At 33.2% G+C, this 20,724-nt stretch overlaps 1 protein-coding gene across 1 annotated transcript in view; it reads right to left on the bottom strand.

Annotated features, from left to right (window-relative positions):
- Positions 1–20,724, bottom strand: part of Pde3b (phosphodiesterase 3B, cGMP-inhibited) — a gene marked incomplete at its 5' end in the record, with an annotated part of 127,331 nt that overhangs the window by 16,473 nt on the left and 90,134 nt on the right. Inside the window, 7 exon segments of the mRNA XM_005380333.2 lie at positions 1,674–1,785; positions 2,716–2,853; positions 3,890–4,038; positions 10,550–10,611; positions 11,023–11,233; positions 19,430–19,536; positions 20,469–20,608. Of these exon segments, the coding sequence (XP_005380390.2) occupies positions 1,674–1,785; positions 2,716–2,853; positions 3,890–4,038; positions 10,550–10,611; positions 11,023–11,233; positions 19,430–19,536; positions 20,469–20,608 (919 nt within the window).

Here is a 20,724-nt window from a genome sequence, read left to right as displayed (position 1 = left end):
AAGCTTTCATATATAGTATAAAAACACAGTAAAGGGTCAAAGAACAGGCAGGGCAAGAAAAGATCACTGAAAGACATGGGAAAATTTTCTCAAGGTTTTTATTTTGTGTCTTTTAAAAATGTCATGTGGTGTCTAGATTATAGAGATCAGTATGGAAAATGGTTTTCACACAAAGAACAGCTACAAATTCTGGATGCTAATGCTTTTACAAAAATGTTCTTTTAAAATATAAGGAATACCTATCTCATATTTGCTTTACTGGTAATGTGAAAGCATCCAGAATATTGTCTGAGACCTACTATATGATAATAAAAAGTTGTTTTCCTGTAATACTACTATATGAAAAGGCAATGTGGCACAGAAGTGAGAGTGGATCTAAGACTCTGACCAGCTTTGGCATCCAGTTTTTAGATCTGAGTTTTTATTTCTCATCTATAATACAATCTTTCAACAAAGATTAAATGAGATAACCTAGATGAATATAATGATTACATAAAGACTATATTTAATAAAATTAAACACTTCAACACATATTAATAAATATCTACAATATAGAATTAGCAGATGATACAATATGTGTTTAGGCTATAGACATGACATAGTGTCAATCCATTAGGAACTCATTTAGTAATATAATTACTACCTTTCATTGATGATGTACCATGTGCTCTGAACTCTAATATCCTTCTGATCGATCACTTTATATTATCATTCCCTGTGGGGTAGGCACTATGGTTATTTTTCTTTACAAATTTATAAAATAAGTTTAGGAAAGTTAGGTTCAGAGCCTGTTTTCTGAACCAATATGTTCTAATCAGAGCTGAGAATAAAAACTTACCATCTAACTTTCTATTCTGCTTCCCTTGAGAAATTCACAAAATTCACAAAATTCAACCACTTCTTAAATGCATATTTATAAATGAGAGTTATACTATATATAACTCACTTTAATTAATTATACATAATTACTAATGGCTATGACAATTTAAGAATAACTTATTCTTATAAGGTTGAATTCCCAAAAAATATATCCACATAGATGTTTCAACACGTAGAATGTTTCAACATAGAAAGCTGTAAATTTTCCTAATATGAAATTCAAATTATACTCAATCAAAAAATCAAATAAAAATTATTCAGTAAATTAGAACACAAAAACAAATTCTACTGATGAGTTTTAAACATTTTAAAATGCACAATTTTCCTAAATTCTTGACTAGATATTATTAAACAATTAAAGTAAGGTACTCAAATAATTAACATAAAAAGATGTACACTGTACCATAAGTGAAAAAGTAGATTATAAATAGACATCAATAGTATAGTTCACTTTACAAAATAGAAATTTATATAAGGAAAAAGTCATATTTATAAGTTGTACACCAAAATAAGAGTTAACTGTGAGTAGGATACCGATTTTTTAAAGCTATTTAAAAATTTCCCAAACAAAAACTGGTGGAGCTAGACTACATGCCTGTATTCCCAGTACAGTATTTGGGAAACTAAGGCAGAAGGATCACTTAAGCCTGGACAATAGAGTAAGACCTCATCTTTAAAAAAAATCCAAACATGTAGTTTTAAGTGTTCACAAGGGACCATCTGAAAAGAAAGATAATAAAAGTTTCAAAATCAGTACTATTTGAACTTAAATAATAAGATATTTTAATACTTACAAGGAATATCTCGATAGCCATTTTCTAGTGCACGAAAATAGTTCATGAACTGTTGAGTGGGAATTTTAAATATTTCCAATAAACCAGTGTCTTGAAATAAGGTATACATAACCTAAATGTCAATTAAAATAAAGTTCACTTTACAATCAGAATCTATTTGTAGCTGAGTATAATATATTTTGTGAGTTGAATTTAGGAATATTAACCATGTGAACATCTTCAAGTTAATTTATTAAAAACTTCTCTATGATTCTTTCCAGAAAAATAAGAAAAGGAGATACCACTCTAAGGTCCATGAAAACCAAAGGAAGCTTACTATACAAAGCTTACTATACTATCATGTCCCAATTTTTAAATTTTTTCATTCTTTAGGTTTCTATTCATAATGGATTGAAGGGCAATATGAATTCTATTCCACTTTAATCCTAAGTATCAAAAAAGTCAGAAAAATATATTATCACATTTTTATGCCTAACAAACACAATGAGATAAACTTTTATGTCATCACATAATCTGTCCAAAGGTTTACGCATTTCAAAAATGATGAAAGAGTTAATAAAAGTCATATTTCAGAAAAGTAAATCTGATACTTTATGTAGGCCCATTAAGGTAGAAACTTTAGCCTGGGTGGCAGTAAAATAGAAGTATTTTTCCATGGCTCTAAACATGCATTTGGCCTCTGGTAAAGTACAGGAAGAGTAGGTGATAAAAAATGAAGCTTAAGTGTCAGTACTTAGAAACTAAATCAATGTTCATGTCCTTTTCAATCTCAAGAGTCAAAGAAAGTAAATATTCCTTTTTTAGTTTAAACTAAATTCCATTAATACAGTCAAGTAGAGTACTTTGCATGTATATATAATATATACATGATTGTTTTGTACATATAATATATAATTATTTTATATATATTTAGTTCTCTGAAAAAATAAATGAATAATGTCATTGTTAAACCAGTACCTAACCCAATATTATATTTAGAATTTGTTTTTATAAAACTTCATGAAGTTTGTAGTAAAAAGAAAGTACAGATTTGAAAACAAACCTGACTAAGAATCCTTCCTGATTTCTCTCCCATGTTTTCGACAAGCTCAAAAATTTGAAAATTCCAGTTGCTCATCTTTTCTATCAATGAGTCATAATCTTCGACTACAGTCATGTCCAGTGATACTTCTTGTTTAACCTGTTCAAGAAAAAGCAACAAAAACTGCCTTTTATAAATATTGTTAAATAAACATCTAAATGAGAACACTGAAAATTGAACATTAAAAGTGACCAGTAATATTTTCTATGATAGTTATCTCAAATATACTTTTATCTACACTTCTTAAGTCTTTTTTTTATAGAATGCTATTTCCAGACAATTGCAAAAATGTCTCTTGGCAGCAGACTGGTTAATCTATGTGTTACTTTGATACAGAGAATGTCATATTTTCAAATCACTACACAAATCTAAAATCTATTATTGTCATTTTAAAAGTTACACATATCAAAGGATGAGAGAAAAATATCATCTAATTGTACTGGCATTAATGTCCTAAGCAAGTAGATGAGATTATTTCCTAAAAGTTTAAACTCTGGACATGAAAAGACAAGCAAAAATGCTATTCTAAGTAGATTATTTTTATTACTTTTTTAGGGGTGGTGGAACCGGGTATCAAACTCGGGACCTTATGCTTGCCAGGCAGGCGCTTGTACTACTGAGCTATATCCCCGGCCCTTTCATTACTTTTAAATGACTATACACATAGTCTTGTAACAAAAAAGTATTATCTTGATAAAATTGTATCTACTATAAAACTGTGTTTATTTAAAAATGAATGCTGTTTGTTGCTCTATGACTATAAGTTTAGAACTAGGGGCTGGGGGCTTAGCTCAGCAGTGCAGCACCTGCCTGGCGAGTATGAGGTCCTGAGTTCAATTTCCAGTACTACCCCTACCAAGAAAAAGAACTAATTATTATTTGCAACCCAAGCATTCTCTTAGTTGTAGTAAAAAAAAAATACTATTACATTAAAAAAATCTTGTTCTAGGGGCTGGGGATTTAGCTCAGCGGCAAAAGCACCTGCCTGGCAAGCGCAAGGTCGTGAGTATCGGTTCCTGGTACCGGAGAAAAACCAAAAAAAAAAAAATCTTGTTCTGGATGAAAATAATGAAACTAGTACTAACTAATATTGTATTTCACCTTAACATAATCATATTGAAAGTTTGTTTTTTACATTTGGTTGCTGTGCCTCTTCGGATAGGTGATTATCATCTTCCAATATTTCTGTAGAATTATTTCTGCAAGCTCCCTTCTCTGTTTCCTCATGTTGAATTTCCAGAATGTTAAATGATTCTTCTGCAAAACTGGTGTTTTCTCCTTCAACTTTCAAAAAATATATATAGTATTAAATAGAAATAGGAACTTGTCTTAAATATATAGCTTTAAAAGAAAAATGGCTATTGGTTAAAAATATTCAAATACAGTGAATGATAATGGAACTCAGTACTAAGTTGTACCTGTCTAGATTATCTTGCCCAGGCACCTTGTGCTTAAGCAATACACATTTCACATGTTGGACTCACCACATACGTGAGATATATCTACTCATCAATGAAAGACAAAAGTAGATACTCTATAAAAATGAGAAAGAGAAACAAGTCCCTACAAACAGAAACTTTCTTACCAATTTGATGTAAACAACTCTAAACATCACTGAGGTTTAGATATAAAAATTCTTAAGTTCATAACTAGAAATGAATGAGATTAAGCCACATATGTGACCACAATATCATTAATTGGTAATTATTTCTCTGCTCATATGATAAATACTCTTCTCAAGTCACATTTAAAAGGGGCATAACATTGGTAGCCACATGATATTCACATGATTAAAAATGGTCCATTCATTCTTATTCTATACCCAAAACAGGAAATTTTCCTAAAACACACCAACAACAGTTGAATAAATTGTGGTACATCCATACAACTGAATACTACAGAACAAGGAGAATGAACTATAATCACATACAACAATATAAATAGGTGACTCTTCAAATATAATGTTCAATGAAGGAAGGCAGGAAAACAAGTATAGAATCTGTGATTCTTTTTACAAAAAGTTTAAAAGCATATTAAAAATGATACATACAAGTACTAAAAGGAAGATCATTACCTTGGAAGGATATGGCTGGAAGGGGGCATAAAGGGAAATTCTGAGGTGATAATATTTAATCTTTTGATCTGGGAATTGAATGTACAGTGTATAAAAATTCATTAAGCTTTCAATATGTAAAGTTTAAGTAAAATATTTCACTAAGTAAAAGACAGTTAAGAGCACTCATTTGACTTTCAGAAGAACTGGATTCAAATCCTGTACTTAGTAATGACAAGTTTATTAGTCCTGTAAGATATGGATAATATCACTTGTCTTACTAGAAGTTATACATAAAAGGTAAAAAATAAATGGTAATCAAATCTAAGCCTAAAATTCTGAGATCAAAAAATCATTATTGACACAGGAAGTATTAACATTTTGAAAATACTGTTTTTCCAGATGAAAAAAATCACTATAAAGAAAGAAATTTAGGCTACAGTAGTCCTCTCTTATCTAGTTTCATTTCCTACAACTTCATAGTCAACTGTGGGTCAAAAATACTAAAAAGAAATTTCCAGTATTAAAATCTGTATTTTTTAACTTGTGCATCAATCTGAACACTGTCATGATATCTCAAGCTCTCCTGTTCCATCATGGCCAGGACATGAATCATCCCTTTGTCCAGTGTATATATGCTGCATATGCTGCCCCCCTGCCTGCCACTTGGTGTCCATCTTAGTTACAATACTGACTATAGGGGTACTGCAAGGCTTGGGTTCAAGTAACTCATTTCATTTAGGAAGAGCCTCAAAGCAGCAGAGTGGTATTGATGCTGACAATTTTATTGCAGTATATTGTTATAATTGTTCTATTTTATTATTATTATAGTTAATTTCTACTCTGCCTACTTTATAAGTTAAAGTTTACCATACATATGTATGTATAAGAAAAAGCAAACCATATATAGAATCATTATTTTTCTCTCAAGTCCTACTTAGCACCCATAGAAATTTCTGGAAGACTTGGAACAATTCATGCTTTCCTCAAAGGTAATATTCAAATACTTTGATTTACTTATCATAGCCCTAGATTTTGATTATGAAATAGGTAAAGATGTACTCTGTTCTTTTTTTTTTTTTTTTTTTTTGGTTTTTCTCTGGTACCAGGAACTGAACTCATGACCTTCCGCTTGCCAGGCAGGCGCTTTGCCGCTGAGCTAAATCCCCAGCGCAAACCATATATAAAACTTTATACTATCTACAGTTTTAGGCATCTACCAGGGGACTTGGAATGTATCCCTTGCAGTTAAGGGAGACTATATTACTGACTATATACTATACTAACTATATTAGTTAATTAAGGCTGTACCTACAATAATATTCTAAAATAGCAGTTAATGTAAAAATTGTTAGCATTGGAGGTATATTACATGATCTCCTTTTTAATCATCAGAAATTATAACACTATCTGCCACACAACAATAAAAGCAGCTGAGATAATTGTAGTAATTTCTTTTCAAAGATGTCTTTTCCAAGTGTGTCCAATAAGATGTCATTATCTTATTACACGTATTTTGGAAATGTATTTTTATCACTCCTCTTATAAGAAAGAATTTTCATTTACCAACCTCCTAGACCTGTGGTGGTGAACCTATGGCACATGAGCCAGAGCCGACTGTTTGTTATCACTGAAAGCTCTAAAAGGTTTGCCATCATTGCCCTAGAATCTTAAGATTATTCATGCATGAACTATTCTGATAAACAGAGTATGGCAGAAGTCACACTTTGTTCTGGATTGAGCCATTCACTGAACTGGCAGCTTCCACATCCTCTTCTCTTGGAATCCAGCCAACAAATTGGAACAAAGTTATAAAGAGGCCACATTTAGATGGACTGGTCAACAGCCAAAAGGTACATAAGTAATCTCTTTTGGAAATTCAGCCCATTAGAACCTCAGATGAGAGCTGCCCTGGCCAATATCCTATGACAATCACTTGAAAGTCCTCAAGTGATAATCTCTCAGCTGAGATCAATCAACCCAAAGAACCATGAGTTATTATTCTTTTCTACAAGACTTTTAACTATAATTACTGTTGTTAACATCCACCCACTGTATGTACATTGTCTTAGCTCAGAACATTACAACAGAATATTATAGACTGGGGGCTTGGCTTACAAACAACAGAAATTTACTTCTCACAGTTCTGAAAGAGGCTAACATGTCTCAAATCATTGTTAACATGTTCAAATCTTGGTAAGAGCCCTCTTTCAGGTTGTAGATTGCCAGTTTCTCACCTGGTAGAAAAGAGGGCTAAAAAGCTTTCTGAAATTTCTTTTATAAGGGAATTAATCCCATTTAGGGGGGTGCTTCCCTCATGAACTAGCTACCTTCCCAACATCCCACACCTTCTACATTCAGGGTTAGGAATCAAACACATGAATTTGGAGGAAGCAGTAATAGTTAGCCTACAACATAAGTGTACAATTTAACAATTTTAGTAAATTTAAAATTATGCAATTATCATGACAGTACCATTTTCAAACATTTTCATCACCCCCAGAAAGTTCCCTCATCACTATTTACAGTTAATCCCCACTCTCACCCTGGACAACAATTGTTCTGATTATCTCTATAAATTTGCCTTTTGAAAATTTTATATAAATGTTACTATATAAAACAAAGTATTTTGAGGTTGGCTTCTTTATGATAGCATTTTAAAGCGTATTCATATTGCATCACATATCAGGTCATTCCTTTACTTGCTAAACAGACTTCCACTGTACAGATATACACATGATGCTTATCCATTCATAATTTGATGGATATTTGCACTCTCCAGGTTTGCACCATCACGAATAGTAATATTATAAGCATGCCTCTGGGTGCTTATATTTTTTATTAGGTAGAGACTTAGTTGTAACATTACTGAGTCATACAGTAAATGTATGTGAAATTCTAAACATCTAAACACTTTCAAAATGTCTTCCAAAGTAGTGATATCATTTTACATTCCCATTAGAAGTGCACAAGGGTCACAATTTATCTGTGTCCCAGTACAAGGTCTGTCTTTTAATTATAGATATTCTAGACTTTCACCACAATAAGCAAAATCTTTTGTTCATTTTTAAACTGAACAGTCTGACTTACTAATATTGGGTTGCAAGAGCTCTTTATACATCATGGATACAAGTCCTTAATCAAACATAATTTGCAAATGTTTCCTCTTAAATTGCTGTCTTCATTTTCTTTCATCTTTTGCAAGGAAAGCTTTAACTTTGCTAAAGCCCAATTTGTGAAATTTTTTCATAGATTGTGACACTGTATCTAAGAATGCTTTATTCAACCCAATGTCACAAAGACTTCACCCTATATTTTAGAAGTTTTATGGCTTTAATTTTTATACTTAGGTCTATGATCTATTTTTAGTTACTTATTGTGCATGTAGCAAGGTAAGAGCCCAAATTCTTTTAAGAGCCAAGTGGGTATCATATTATCCTGGCTGAAAAAAAATTATCTTTTCCCCTTCGAATTGTCTTGGCATTCTCAAAAATCAACTATAAATGCAAGAATTTCCTTTTGGAGTCTCAGTTCCGTTCTACTAATACAAGCTCACCACTGTGAGAATAACACAATGTTTTAATTAGTGGCTTCAGAACAAGTTTTCAAATCAAGTAGTGTTAAGTCCTCTGACTTATTTTTTGAAATTCTCATTGGCTATTGTAGGCATTATGTATTTCCATATAAATTTTGACACCAATTTACCAATTCCTACATAAAAAAAAAATCTGCTGGACTTTGGTAAGGATTGTGTTGAATTTGTGTATCAATTTAGAACAGTCATGTTAATAATACTGAGTCTTAACTGGCACAGGCCTGTAATTCTAGCATTAAGGAGGCTGAGGCAGGAGGATCGTTGCGAGTTCAAGGCCAGCCTGTGCTAGGAAGTGAGCTCAAGGCCACCTGAACTGCATAGCAAGACATCGTTTGTGATACATAATGAATACACTCATTGTGGGGTAGTGGTATATACACACATCACATTTTGATCCCTTTTATTTCCCTTCTCCCTTGCCCTCCTTCCTATCTCTCCCTATTCTCCTATCACCAATTTTGTGACTTTGTCAAACTTATTTATCGTTTCTACTAGTGTGGTATGTGTGTGAGTGCATGTTTCTTTGGGATTTCTACACAAAGGATCATATATAATCTGTGAATATTTGTAGTTTTATTTCTTCCTTTAGAGTCTAGATGACTTTATTTGTTTTTCTTTTTAATTTTCCTGGCTAAGGTATCTACTACAATATTGAAGAAAAGTACTGCGCCCTCAAATCACATCCTGTTATTGGTCTTAAAGGTGAATACCATCAATCTTTCTCCATTAAGGAGGTTAATTATGAATATACCCTTTTCCTAGTTAGTCTTAGTTTGTTTTCTAATCACAAAACAAGTCTTAGCTTTTGCTCAATGTTTTTTCTTCATTTACATGTGGGTTCCCCCCCACATTTTATTCTTTTACTGTAGTGGATTAGTCTGAATGTCCAGGCATACTTGCATTCCTAGGATAGGACTTGGTCATGATGTGACCATTTTATATAGCTGAATTTAGTTTGCTACTATTTTATTAAGAATTTATGTATCCATTCACATAAGAGATATTGGTCTATAGTTTTCTTCTGATGAATTTGTCTGGGTATGATATAAAGGTAATACTGGTCTCATAGAATGAGTTGAGAAGTTCTCCCCTCTTCTGTAGTTAAGAAAGTTTGTGAAGGACTGGTCATCATTTTCATTATTTATAAACAACCCTTTGAGATGTAAAAACAAAAAACTAAAAAATTACTTAACTGGCCACTGTAAAGGGATGAATTTTATAGTATGTGAAAGGATTTATATGAGCCTATCAACCTTTAAAGGACCTATTTCTAATTTACCAGAAAGTGCTAGAAAGTACATTTAGAGTATAGTACTTCAGAGTTTACCAAATTATGCCTACCAGGGCAATATCCGTCTGTATCTCCTAAAGTTACTCCCCCAAAACTACTGATTCTATCAATGACTGGCCCCTCTGAACTGGGAGGTACCCTTTTGTTAGCCCCAACCTCCAGGCCCACATTCTTGAACTTTTGTCCTCCAAATCTTATAATTCTTGGTAGCTTATTAGTACTTTAATGGAGTAATGGATTTAATAGATTAATTAGTACATTAATTAGATTTTTAAAAATAATTTGTTCAGCTTTTCTAACTGCACTTAGGAAAAAGTTTGCCTGAGTTAACTACTTACGTATCACTGATAAGTGGGCCATTAATTTCAGTTATGAAACAACTATGATTTCAACAAGAATATTTTTTGTTTGAGAATATGTTTTAGAACAGCTCTTCTCTATGCTACAAAAAATTGTGCACTCTTCTGACCCCAGATCATGCAATAAAAATTTCAACATTATAAATAATTTCACTATTTGTCAACACTAGCCACGATCAAAGACTACATTCATTTGTACAACACATTTTCACTCTTCAAAATAACTTCATCTATTTTTTATAATTTCTTTTTTATGCATCTTCTATTAGATAAAATATTATAATATTCATTTTAAAGACTGATAAATGGAGACTGGGGCAACAGCTCCTTGATAAGAATGTTTGTTTGGCATGTACAAGGCTATAGGGTTCGATCCTTAGCACTGAAAAAAGCACTTAAAGATTGATAAATGAACATTCAATCCATTTATCCATTTGAAAAAAACATAGTAAAAAACTGCTCTTAGTCTCAAATATACATTACTTGTGCAGTCTCACCTGATTTTCCACTGTGGAGGTCTTCATGTGTTGAAATATATTTTAGTATTTGATTTCCACAGCTTATAGAATAAAACAAACAAATACACATATATGATAATGATTAGACAATGTGCTTAATTTTTAACCAAGATATCAACTGCTATGTATCTTAATATTCTAGTCTCTCTATAAATTTAAAAGGCTTTTAACCTAGAAGTCATCTGTGTGTCCTTGAAGGATATAACGTATTTTCTATAGTCAACATTCAGACCTGAGGTAAACCCATATTCCTGTCAAACCAAAAATAACTGCTAACACCATATGAACTATGTATTGTGAACATGGACTAAAGTAATGTATATTAAAATGATTCTCTGTTACTGACATGATGGGTACCATAATATTTCACCTCAGATAAAGATCATTTAATTAGAAAATAAATAACACTAACATAAGAAAAAGGTTATTTCAAATAAAGTTAGGAAAATTACCTGTTACACAGATTGCTATCAGAATTTCTAAGGTGCTGATAAAAATCTGGTGTACTAGATACATTGCTCAGAGATCTGTGTAAAATAACACTTGGCTTAGTAAGAAAATCAGCAGTGTCAGGGAATTCAATGGGTGACCGATTAGTTAGAGAACCAGCAGACACCGATCCATGGCTGGGAGAACTCACAAGACTCGGACTGGGTAAAGCACCTTAAAAAATTAAAAGAGGAGACAGATAAATATATATTTATATGTATGCACTCACTGTATATATTCTTTTTTTATAAAGAACATTTTCCTTCAAAAAGTATTTGCAATTAAATGATAAAATTAATTTCTACATGGGGTCTCCTGACATCTTAGAAATTGAAAAAATAGTTGCTATATTTGGTCATCAAAAATGATTACTGAGTAAAAAGAATATATTTATGGTCATCAAAACTGACTATTAAGTAAAAAGAATAATAGCACAAAAGTTAACTACTGACAGCATGACTAAAATGTACATACTGTATGGCATAAATTTTCTTAATTGATGTTGGTCTTTATTTTCCACATTTTATAAAAGATATTAGCATGATTATCTACATAAGCAAAGTACTCTACTAAATTTTATTGATTTGTTCAACTCAGTAACATTCAATTTTATTAAAGAGCTAAAGTTCCTATTAAATTAAAGTAAAAAATTATATACTAATACAATAACAGATCCCTTTAAAACATATATTCAAATATTTCATGCTTGCCGATTCATTCATTCAGCAAATATTTGAAAGCCTACTATTTGCTAAAAATGTGCTGATTTCACAAACAGCAAAAGTATCCTTCCTGCAACTCAGTGAACCTAGAATATAATGGAGAATACAAAGAAGTGCTAAAATGCTCAAACAAGGGGGTGGGGAGAGTGCTTCAGGATGAAATAGTCTGTCTCTCTAATCCAGCTGATTTTTCCATAAAGCTTTAGTGAGTTCTTTGAACTAAGGCACTGCATGTTTACCCAAAGAGAGGTAAGCAGATTTCAAACTTTAGTTATAAAGATTCAAGTAAAGTTTGATTCAGACAGAAAATCAAGTAACAGTAATTAAAACCTACAGTATTTTAGTGGTAAAAACTTATGTGTGATGGGATCAACTTGGCCAGGATGTGTGTCAGGTTATTTATTCAAACACTACTCTAAATGTTGCTATGAGGATGTTTTTAGATGTCAGTAACATTTAAGTCAGTAGATTTTGAGTAAAGTAGATTATCCACCATCATGTAGGTGGGCCTCATCCAATTAATTAAATGTCCTACAAGAAAAGACTGGGGTTTCCAAGGAGTAAGAAATTTTGACTCCAGACCACCTTCAGATTCAAGAATGTAACATCAGCTCCAGTTAGAATTTTCAGTCTTCTGGCCTTCCCTGAATATGCCAGACTTTCTGAGATTCAAAATGGTGAGGGCCAGTCCCTTAAAATGAATAAACTCTTTCTGTATCTCGTCTGTCCATATATAATATATATGGAAATATATTTGTACAATATAAATAAACATATATATTCTTTATCTTTTGCCAATCTGATGATAAACAAAAGGACAATGTGTTTTCTTTTATAATTTTCTGATTACTACTAAAAGTTAAGGACCTTTCACTTTCATATGAATACATCATTTTACAATTTCTTCTTTGAAGAGATTGTTCCACTCACTTGTTCCTTTTAATATTGGATTGTTGTGATAGACCCACTTAAAAGGTGTGTCTTTGATTCCTGCCCCTAATCTTGACTTCAGGAAAAAATTATGACTTGCTTCTTATAAAGTAAAAAGTAATGGGATATTATTCTTATGATTGTGTTAAATTATGGGCTCCATCTTGCTAGCTGACTCAATCTAGAGATTCTCTTTGTTGGATTCACAAAGTAAGCAGCCTTAGTGAGGAAGACCATGTGACAAAGAATTGTAGGCAGGGTCTAGGAACTGAGGTGGCCACCAGAAAATAGTCATCAAGAAGAGAGCCATCAAGAACCCACAACCAATGGAAATGAATTTTGATCCTACATGAATGAGTCTGGAAGCTGATTCACACAATTATATGGCCATGTATTAATTATACAGCTTTATGACACCCTAAGCAGAGGACTGTAACCTGTGTGAGGACTCCTGATCCATAAAAAACTGCTATAGTTTTGGTAATCTGATATGCAGCCACAGAAAATTAATATATTTGACTATAATTCTTCCAGTGATTTTATAGAGCTGAATTCTAGTTCTTTCTCAGATATTGAAGTTCTTTTCATACGATGCTTTGTGGTAAAGCTATTAATTTTACATAGTTAAATTTATTCATCTAGTCTCAGATGGTGAATATTTTTATGTCTGTTTATAGAAGTCTCTCCTCACTCTAATGTCATTAAGTATTACAGTACACTTTTCATTCAACTTATCTCTAGGTAATTCATGGCTTTCAATACAGCTGTATTTGTCTACAATTTGCCCATCTCCTAAAACTCTCAAGGAGACTGAGGTTAAGGAAAGTATATTAATTAACCTTGCAGAGGAAATTTTAAAAGAACTCAATATTCAGGCTGTGATATGAGTACTGATGGTTACTTTCAAATATACTTTTAGTGAGGATTGGGGGCAAAGGTCAGAGCAGAAAAAGTTGAAAAACAAATTTTGGCCCAGAAGGGACCATTTATAAAGTTGGGGCCAAAGTATGTGTGGTTGCTGAAGAGATTAGTGCCATTAAAAAGAAATCAACTACTTTGTAAAGGCATAAGAAGATCCTTTGAGGGCACTTCAGAAATTAATAAGACCCCACATATCACTGGCAAAGGTGCAAAAGTATAAACCTTTCCCTAGGATCTCTGTACCAGAAAAGCCTGCTAGAGAACTGGTTTTCCCAGGATTCATTTCACTGTGCTCAGCCATTCAGACGTGTGCTCAGCCACCCAGACATTCAAGAGACTACCAAGGCCTGGTTACTGCTCAAGCTGAAAGCAGACCTTGACAATATCCATGAGATGCTGGGTCTACCAGCATGTAGAATGTAAGTGTTGTGGGGTCAGGAAGGCTTCCACCCAGAGTTTAAAGGAAAGCTTGGTAAGCCAGGTAAGGAGTACCTAAGAAGGAAGCATCTGAAGGTGTAGAAATGAACCCAAAGTAGACACCAGGAAATCGGAGATGCCAGGAATGCAGAACATCTGCCAAGGAAAGCTATAGCCTGGGAATGGAGTCACCCCAAAAAAGAGGCCCCAAGAGCTGCAACCAGAAAGGCCACATAAATGGAGCCACCTAAGCCCTCTCAGGATGTGTGCCTCAGATGCTGGATATGGAGGTACACAGAGCTAATATTTGCCTGCTGGTTTTGTGTTGTTTTGGTCCAATTCTTTTCAATTCCCCTTTTTGAACAGAAATACTTACTCTGTGCCCCTATACCTTGGGATTATATAACTTGTTGTTGTTGTTGTTTTTTATTTTTCAGCTGTTTACAGCTAAGAGTTTGCCTTGAGTTTCAGAGGAGACATTGACTTGAAATTTTGAAAAATGCTGGAACTGTTGAGAAGTGATTGTTATATTTCCAGTTGTATATAGGGTAATTGAGTTATGTTAGAATTATGAATTTGCTATTTGTATTCATTTAGAGATTAAGTGTGTTTTTAAGAGGTATGTTTGGGTAGCAAGTTGACAAGGCATGGTATATGATAGGGTGGAGTGCCAACCTGATTGGCTGTGGGATATACCTGGGGGCTAGGTGGTGCACTTCTGGATGTGTCTGGGAGGGGCAGGGAGGCGTGGCCTCTGAGTCTACATCTAGTCCCTTATCCCTTCCTCCCTGGCACTGCTCTCCTGCTCTGTTTCCTGGCTATCATGAACTAAGGAGCTTTGCTCTACCACATGCTTCTACAATGTTTCTGCCTTGGAGCCATCAGACCATAGATTAAATCTCCTTAAAATGTGAACCAAATTAAATGTTTCCTTCTTTAAATTGTGAGTGTTTAGTATTTGGCCAGCAATGAGAAATCTAACACAGCACTAAAAATAGAACTATAGGGTCATGCATCAAAGAATGCAGGGAAACCACAGGAAGGCCTCTACATGCTGGGGAATGCAAAGAAAATGCCCAAAAATCTTCTGTCAGGAACACAGCCCTGCTAATACCTTGCTTTTAGTGCACTGGAAACAATTGCAGACTTCAGACCTGCAGAACTATAGGATAATAAGTTTGTGTTGTTTTAATTTACAAGTTTATAGTACTTGGACAGAGCAGTGTCTTAGTTGATTTGTGTTGCTACAACAGAATATATAAACTGGTAGCTTATAATCAGAAACTTATTCCTCACAATTCTGGAGGCTAGAAAGTCCAAGATTAAGATACAGTCATACCTTTAAACTCCACTGCTTTGAAACTTGTCACATTTGGTACTCAACACATTTTGATGTGAAAATTTTATCCCTGTACTTGTCTGGTGTCCAAGGCTCACCAAACACTGGGTGTTGATGGCCTCATGACTCACTACCCTTTCCATCCAAAACAATTTGTTTGGTACCCATTGTTTTTAGTAGTCCCAGAGCCAGTTAACAATGAGTAACAAGATATCACTATAGCAGCAGATTTAATATCTAATGATGGCCTCCTTCTTGGTATAGATGGCAGTAGGGATTAGGTTTCATCATGTGAATTTTGGAAATGCACATTCAAACCATAGCAACCAATAATATGCTTTCTATAAATATGTCTATTCTGGATATTCCATATAAATAGATTTATACATCTTTTTAGTCTTTTATGACTGCCTATTTCACATAGTTTTTCAAGATTCACTCACATTGTAGCACATATTATTACTTTATTCTACTTCTGTGGCAAGTAATATTCTATTGTATGGATAAATAATATTTTGTTTAGTCATTCATTAGTTGATAGCCATTACGGTTGTTTCCACTCTGGGGTCATTAGTAATAATGCTAATCTCATTATTTATGTGCAAGTTTTGTGGGGACAACATTTTCACTTCATTTGAGAAGAGAAAATGCTGGGTTATATGGGAATTCTAAGTTTAATGTTTTAACAAACTACCAAAATATGTCTTCCTAGGCAGCATTTTACTTTCCCACCAAGAATAGATGATTGTTGCAAATTCTGAAATATTTTTACCAGAATTTACTGTCTGTCTTTATATTAAGTGACATCCTAGGAACAGTGATGGCGAACGTTCTAGAGCATTCAATGATACAAACAACCCACTGTGGCATGTATACCATAGGTCTGCCACTACTGTCCTAGAGGATATGAAGTAGTAGTTCATTGTGGTTTTGATTTATATTTACCTAATAATGAATGATGCTGAACATTTTTGTTATGGCTGATTTGTATATCTTTTTTAAAGAAACATCAACTGAGAACTTTTGCCCATTATTTGACTGGCTCATTTGATTTTTATTATTGAGATTTCTTTATACATTCTAGACATGTGTCTGTTTCAAATATATGATTTGCCAGTATCTTCTCCCATGTATCTTCCCCCATCCTGTGAACTGTCTTTCCACTTACATAATAATGTCTGTTGAAATGCAAATGTTTCTAATTTTGATGAACTTTAATTTACCAATACTATATTTTTCAATCATAGACTATGCTTTTGATATGATTTTTTAAAGAATAATATACAAAAAAATCAAACTAAGTATTTTCTCCCATTTTTTCTGCTACAAGTCTTGTAATTTAAATTTTCCTCACATAGGATCAATTTTACCATACTTTATTTGGCTTCTAGTTCATTTTTCTAGGAGAAGAGGTAAAATGGAAACCTTCCTCATAATCTATATTACTGTATATATATATTTAAGGTCTAGAACATGATGGATAGTAAGGCTATTTCTGTATCTTGGCTATTATGAATAATGCTCCAGCGGACATGATAACACATATGTCTCTGCAGGGTGCTGATTTCATTTCCTTTGGATATATCCAGAAGAGGGACTCATCCATATGATAATTCTAACCTTTTTGAGAAACCTCCACACTGTTTTCCACAATGGACATTCCCAACAAAGAACCAATCGACATTCCCAACAAAGAACAAAGTTCCTTTGCTCCAAACCCTGACCAACACTTATCTTTATGGTTTTAACTGCTATACTTGAATTTGTAATGCATTTTTGAGATAACTTTTTAATATGGTAAAAGGGAGGATTCCAAATGAATTCTTTGCACCTGTATATTAACTTTTCCCAGCACCATTTGTTGAAAACATTATTTATTCCCCCACTGAATTACCTTAACAATTCTATTCCACTAAATTGGAATATATTTAAGCCAGTACCATATTTTCTTGATTGTTACAGCATGGTAAATGAAGTTTTCTAAAATTTGGAAGTGTGAGCCTTTCTATTTCTTGTTTTTTTTAATTAAAGAATTGTTTTGGCTATTCTAGGACCCTTGCATTTCCATTTGAATTTTAGGATAAGACTGTCAGTTTCTACAAAGAAGTCAGCCCAAATTTTGGTGAAGATTGTGTTGGATGGGGAATGATGCTATCTTAATAACAGTAATTTTTCTGACCCATGAACATCAGATGTTTTCTTTAATAGGTCATCTTTAATCTACTATCCTGCCATTTATTTTTTAGTCATCCCTTCAATTTTTATTTTACTTGGATTCTTTTGGATTACTAAATATTTTTATCATGCCAGTCTGCCTCCTATATTAGCCTTTTCATTCTACTTTTTTTTCTATGATCCTTTTACTTGTAATCCTGTACATTATACTATGTATCTTTGAAGCATTAGTCTCTTCTTTTTTTTTCCCGGTACCGGGAATCGAACTCACGACCTTGCGCTTGCCAGGCAGGCGCTATGCTGCTGAGCTAAATTCCCAGTCCCCATTAGTCTCTTCTAAATTAGAACTTTTTACTATTTTTCATTGTCACTACTAGTACAATATATGTCAATGACACATGTCATTAAAGAATTCTACACTGGCGGGGCTGGGGATTTAGCTCAGCGGCAAAAGCGCCTGCCTGGCAAGCGCAAGGTCGTGAGTTCGGTTCCTGGTACCGGAGAAAAACCAAACAAAAAAAAAAAAAAAAACAAAAACAAAAAAAAAGAATTCTACGCTGGCAATTTTTTTTCTTTCAACATTTTAAATATGCCAATGTATAGTCTTTGGCTTCTATAGTTGCTATTGATGTCATTATATAATTGTTCCTTGGAAAGTAAACTTTTCTGGTTGCTTTTGACAATTTTCTCTTTATCTTTGTAATTCATAGGTTTCACCGATATACCTAGATAATTTTTTCAATATTCAGCTTATTTGGGGTACACTGAGCTTTTATGCATCTTTTGGCTGTTTTATTTTCGCATAGTTTTTGAAAGTTATTCTGTGTTATTTTGTCTCCTTTTCTTTTGCAGTTCCATTCACATATATTAAAACTTTGTGTTCCATACGTGTCTTACATTTATTCTGTTAATTATGCATTATTTCCCTCTCTCTGCTTCCATTTGGCTATTTCCTTTCTGTCTCTTCAGGTTCACTATTTTTGTTTTCTGCTTGTCCAAAAACCATTCAACAACTTTTTAATTTAATCAAATGTATTTCTCAGTTCTAAACTGTCCATCATTTCTTTTCTATGTTTTCTAGTTCTGTTCAAATTATCCACCCATCTTGCCCATTTTTCCCTTCTATGTTTAAAGGATCATTGTTATTTTATAAGAGCTGTTGAGTCCAACATAAATATGCAGATATATCTCCTTCTAGGGTTTATTTTTCTTGATTATCAATAGAATTTTTCTGCCTCTTTGCATTTTATATTTCATTGTGTATGAGAATTTTGTGATTGTATATATTGTTATATCTAGCATGAAAATATCTATATTCTCTATTAAATGCTGTATTTGTGAAATATCCTTCCATCCAAAAAGTTACATGTTCTATAATCTTTAACCCTACCAGAATGGCGTGCCAGAATATAGGCAGGATTTGTTTTCTACTCTAAGATTTTTTTCTCTACAAACACCATATTATAAAAGAACCATTTTCCTTGAGATTTTTCCTTTGTTCTCAATCTGTAACTAGTTAATAAAATAGTTTTATATTTTACCTCTGAATTCCTTGTGCCTAACGAAGTACCTGGTATATAGTAGATATTCACAATGTATTTACTGGGTGTATTTGTAGCCAACTCACAGTACCTACTCATTTTAACTTAGAATATATGGAATGGTATTTAAAATTAGATATAAATGTGAAATGAATTTATACTGCCATGTATTTTGAGAATACCATATTTAAATTATAAAGAATGATTTCTAAGCTAGATGCAGTGGCACATGCATATGCTGAGGCAGGATGATCCAACCTAGACAAAGTAGAGAGATCCTGTCTCTTAAAAAAAAAAAAAAAAATTTCAAATAATGTTTTCTTACCAGCTCTCCTCAGACCTACATGGTGAGTCAGTGACATAGAAGATGACCTTTGCTTTGGGACTGTCTGTAGAATTGAACTATAAGGCCCATTTAGATAGCATCCTTGACTAAAAAGGAAAGTAAACAGAAAAATTATAAGTATCTGATTATATTTCACATATAAGACCATATAAATTTGAACAAATAAATAGCAATGTTCCAATCCTGCTATCTGTTTCAACTGTGAAACTATACAGCTCAAACTAAACAAAGTATAGCACCCAACCAATAATAACAGAGTGGATTAGTTATCCATTGGAATTTACATTAATGCCAATTTTATTAACACAGATAACTGATTAAAAAGAAGTATGAGCCCATGCATGAGATGAATATTATTCCTGGCTTTTAAAAGATAGGTATTAAATCCTTTGTTATCAGAGAAAATGGTATTTACATTCAGAAAATTTTAGCTCCTACATTTCCCCAGTCTCAATGAGTTACAGTTTCTGATGGCTTTAATTTGTAAGATTAGCACTGTTTTGTTCCAAGCAAATTTTCAACAGATTATAGAAGATATTAGTAGTCTTGACCTCTATTAAGAGCAGGGTTGCAAGAGTGTTGCTACTTCAACCCTAATGACTCTGATGAGTCCTGGGAATGTGCTCTTTCTTTCAGAAGTAACCCTCTGCTGACCTACCTTAGCATATTCTATACCTGACTGGTGACTGTCCCAGTAATCACCACCTCCATCAGTTTAAAAGCTGTCCCGGTATTCTGTCCTAAATTGATCCTAATTTCCTTAAACTGTCTCACTAATTCATGCTCCTAAGGCTCCAGCATGTTTTCTACCCAATCTACCTAAATTTTGAGGGAGAGTGTGTTAATTTCTTTTGAAAGGTCAGTTTCATGATTATACCTATTATTACTATTGATGCTGAAATATACCTAAAACACTTCAACCATTCCTTTCTGCTCTCAAAACTATTTCAAACTTTATCCACAAGAGAAAAAAATGGCAGATGATTTAAGTTTCCTTAAAAGGCTTTGGGGATTTTACCTTGAAGTGCTGAATTCTTGATGAGGCCTTCTGCTACTACTGCGTTCCCATCTTGAAGACTGTTCAGTAGGTGACAGTCCTGAAGTACCTGAGCTCCTTCTTAACTGTGCAGTTGGTAAACTATTCATACTACTTAGTCCCTGTTGAATAATTTAACAGTGGTTAAAACTCTAATATAATGTACATGTAATATAATGCTGACACATAAAAAAAATCAATACAAAGTGTATTTTAACATGTATAAGAGAAACTGAAA

This window comes from Chinchilla lanigera, unplaced genomic scaffold (genome assembly GCF_000276665.1).
Source record: "Chinchilla lanigera isolate Chin_1 unplaced genomic scaffold, ChiLan1.0 scaffold00013, whole genome shotgun sequence".
NCBI lineage: Eukaryota > Metazoa > Chordata > Mammalia > Rodentia > Chinchillidae > Chinchilla > Chinchilla lanigera.
The sequence above is the reverse complement of the archived record's forward strand: the minus strand, read 5'-3'. Positions and strand labels throughout refer to the sequence as shown.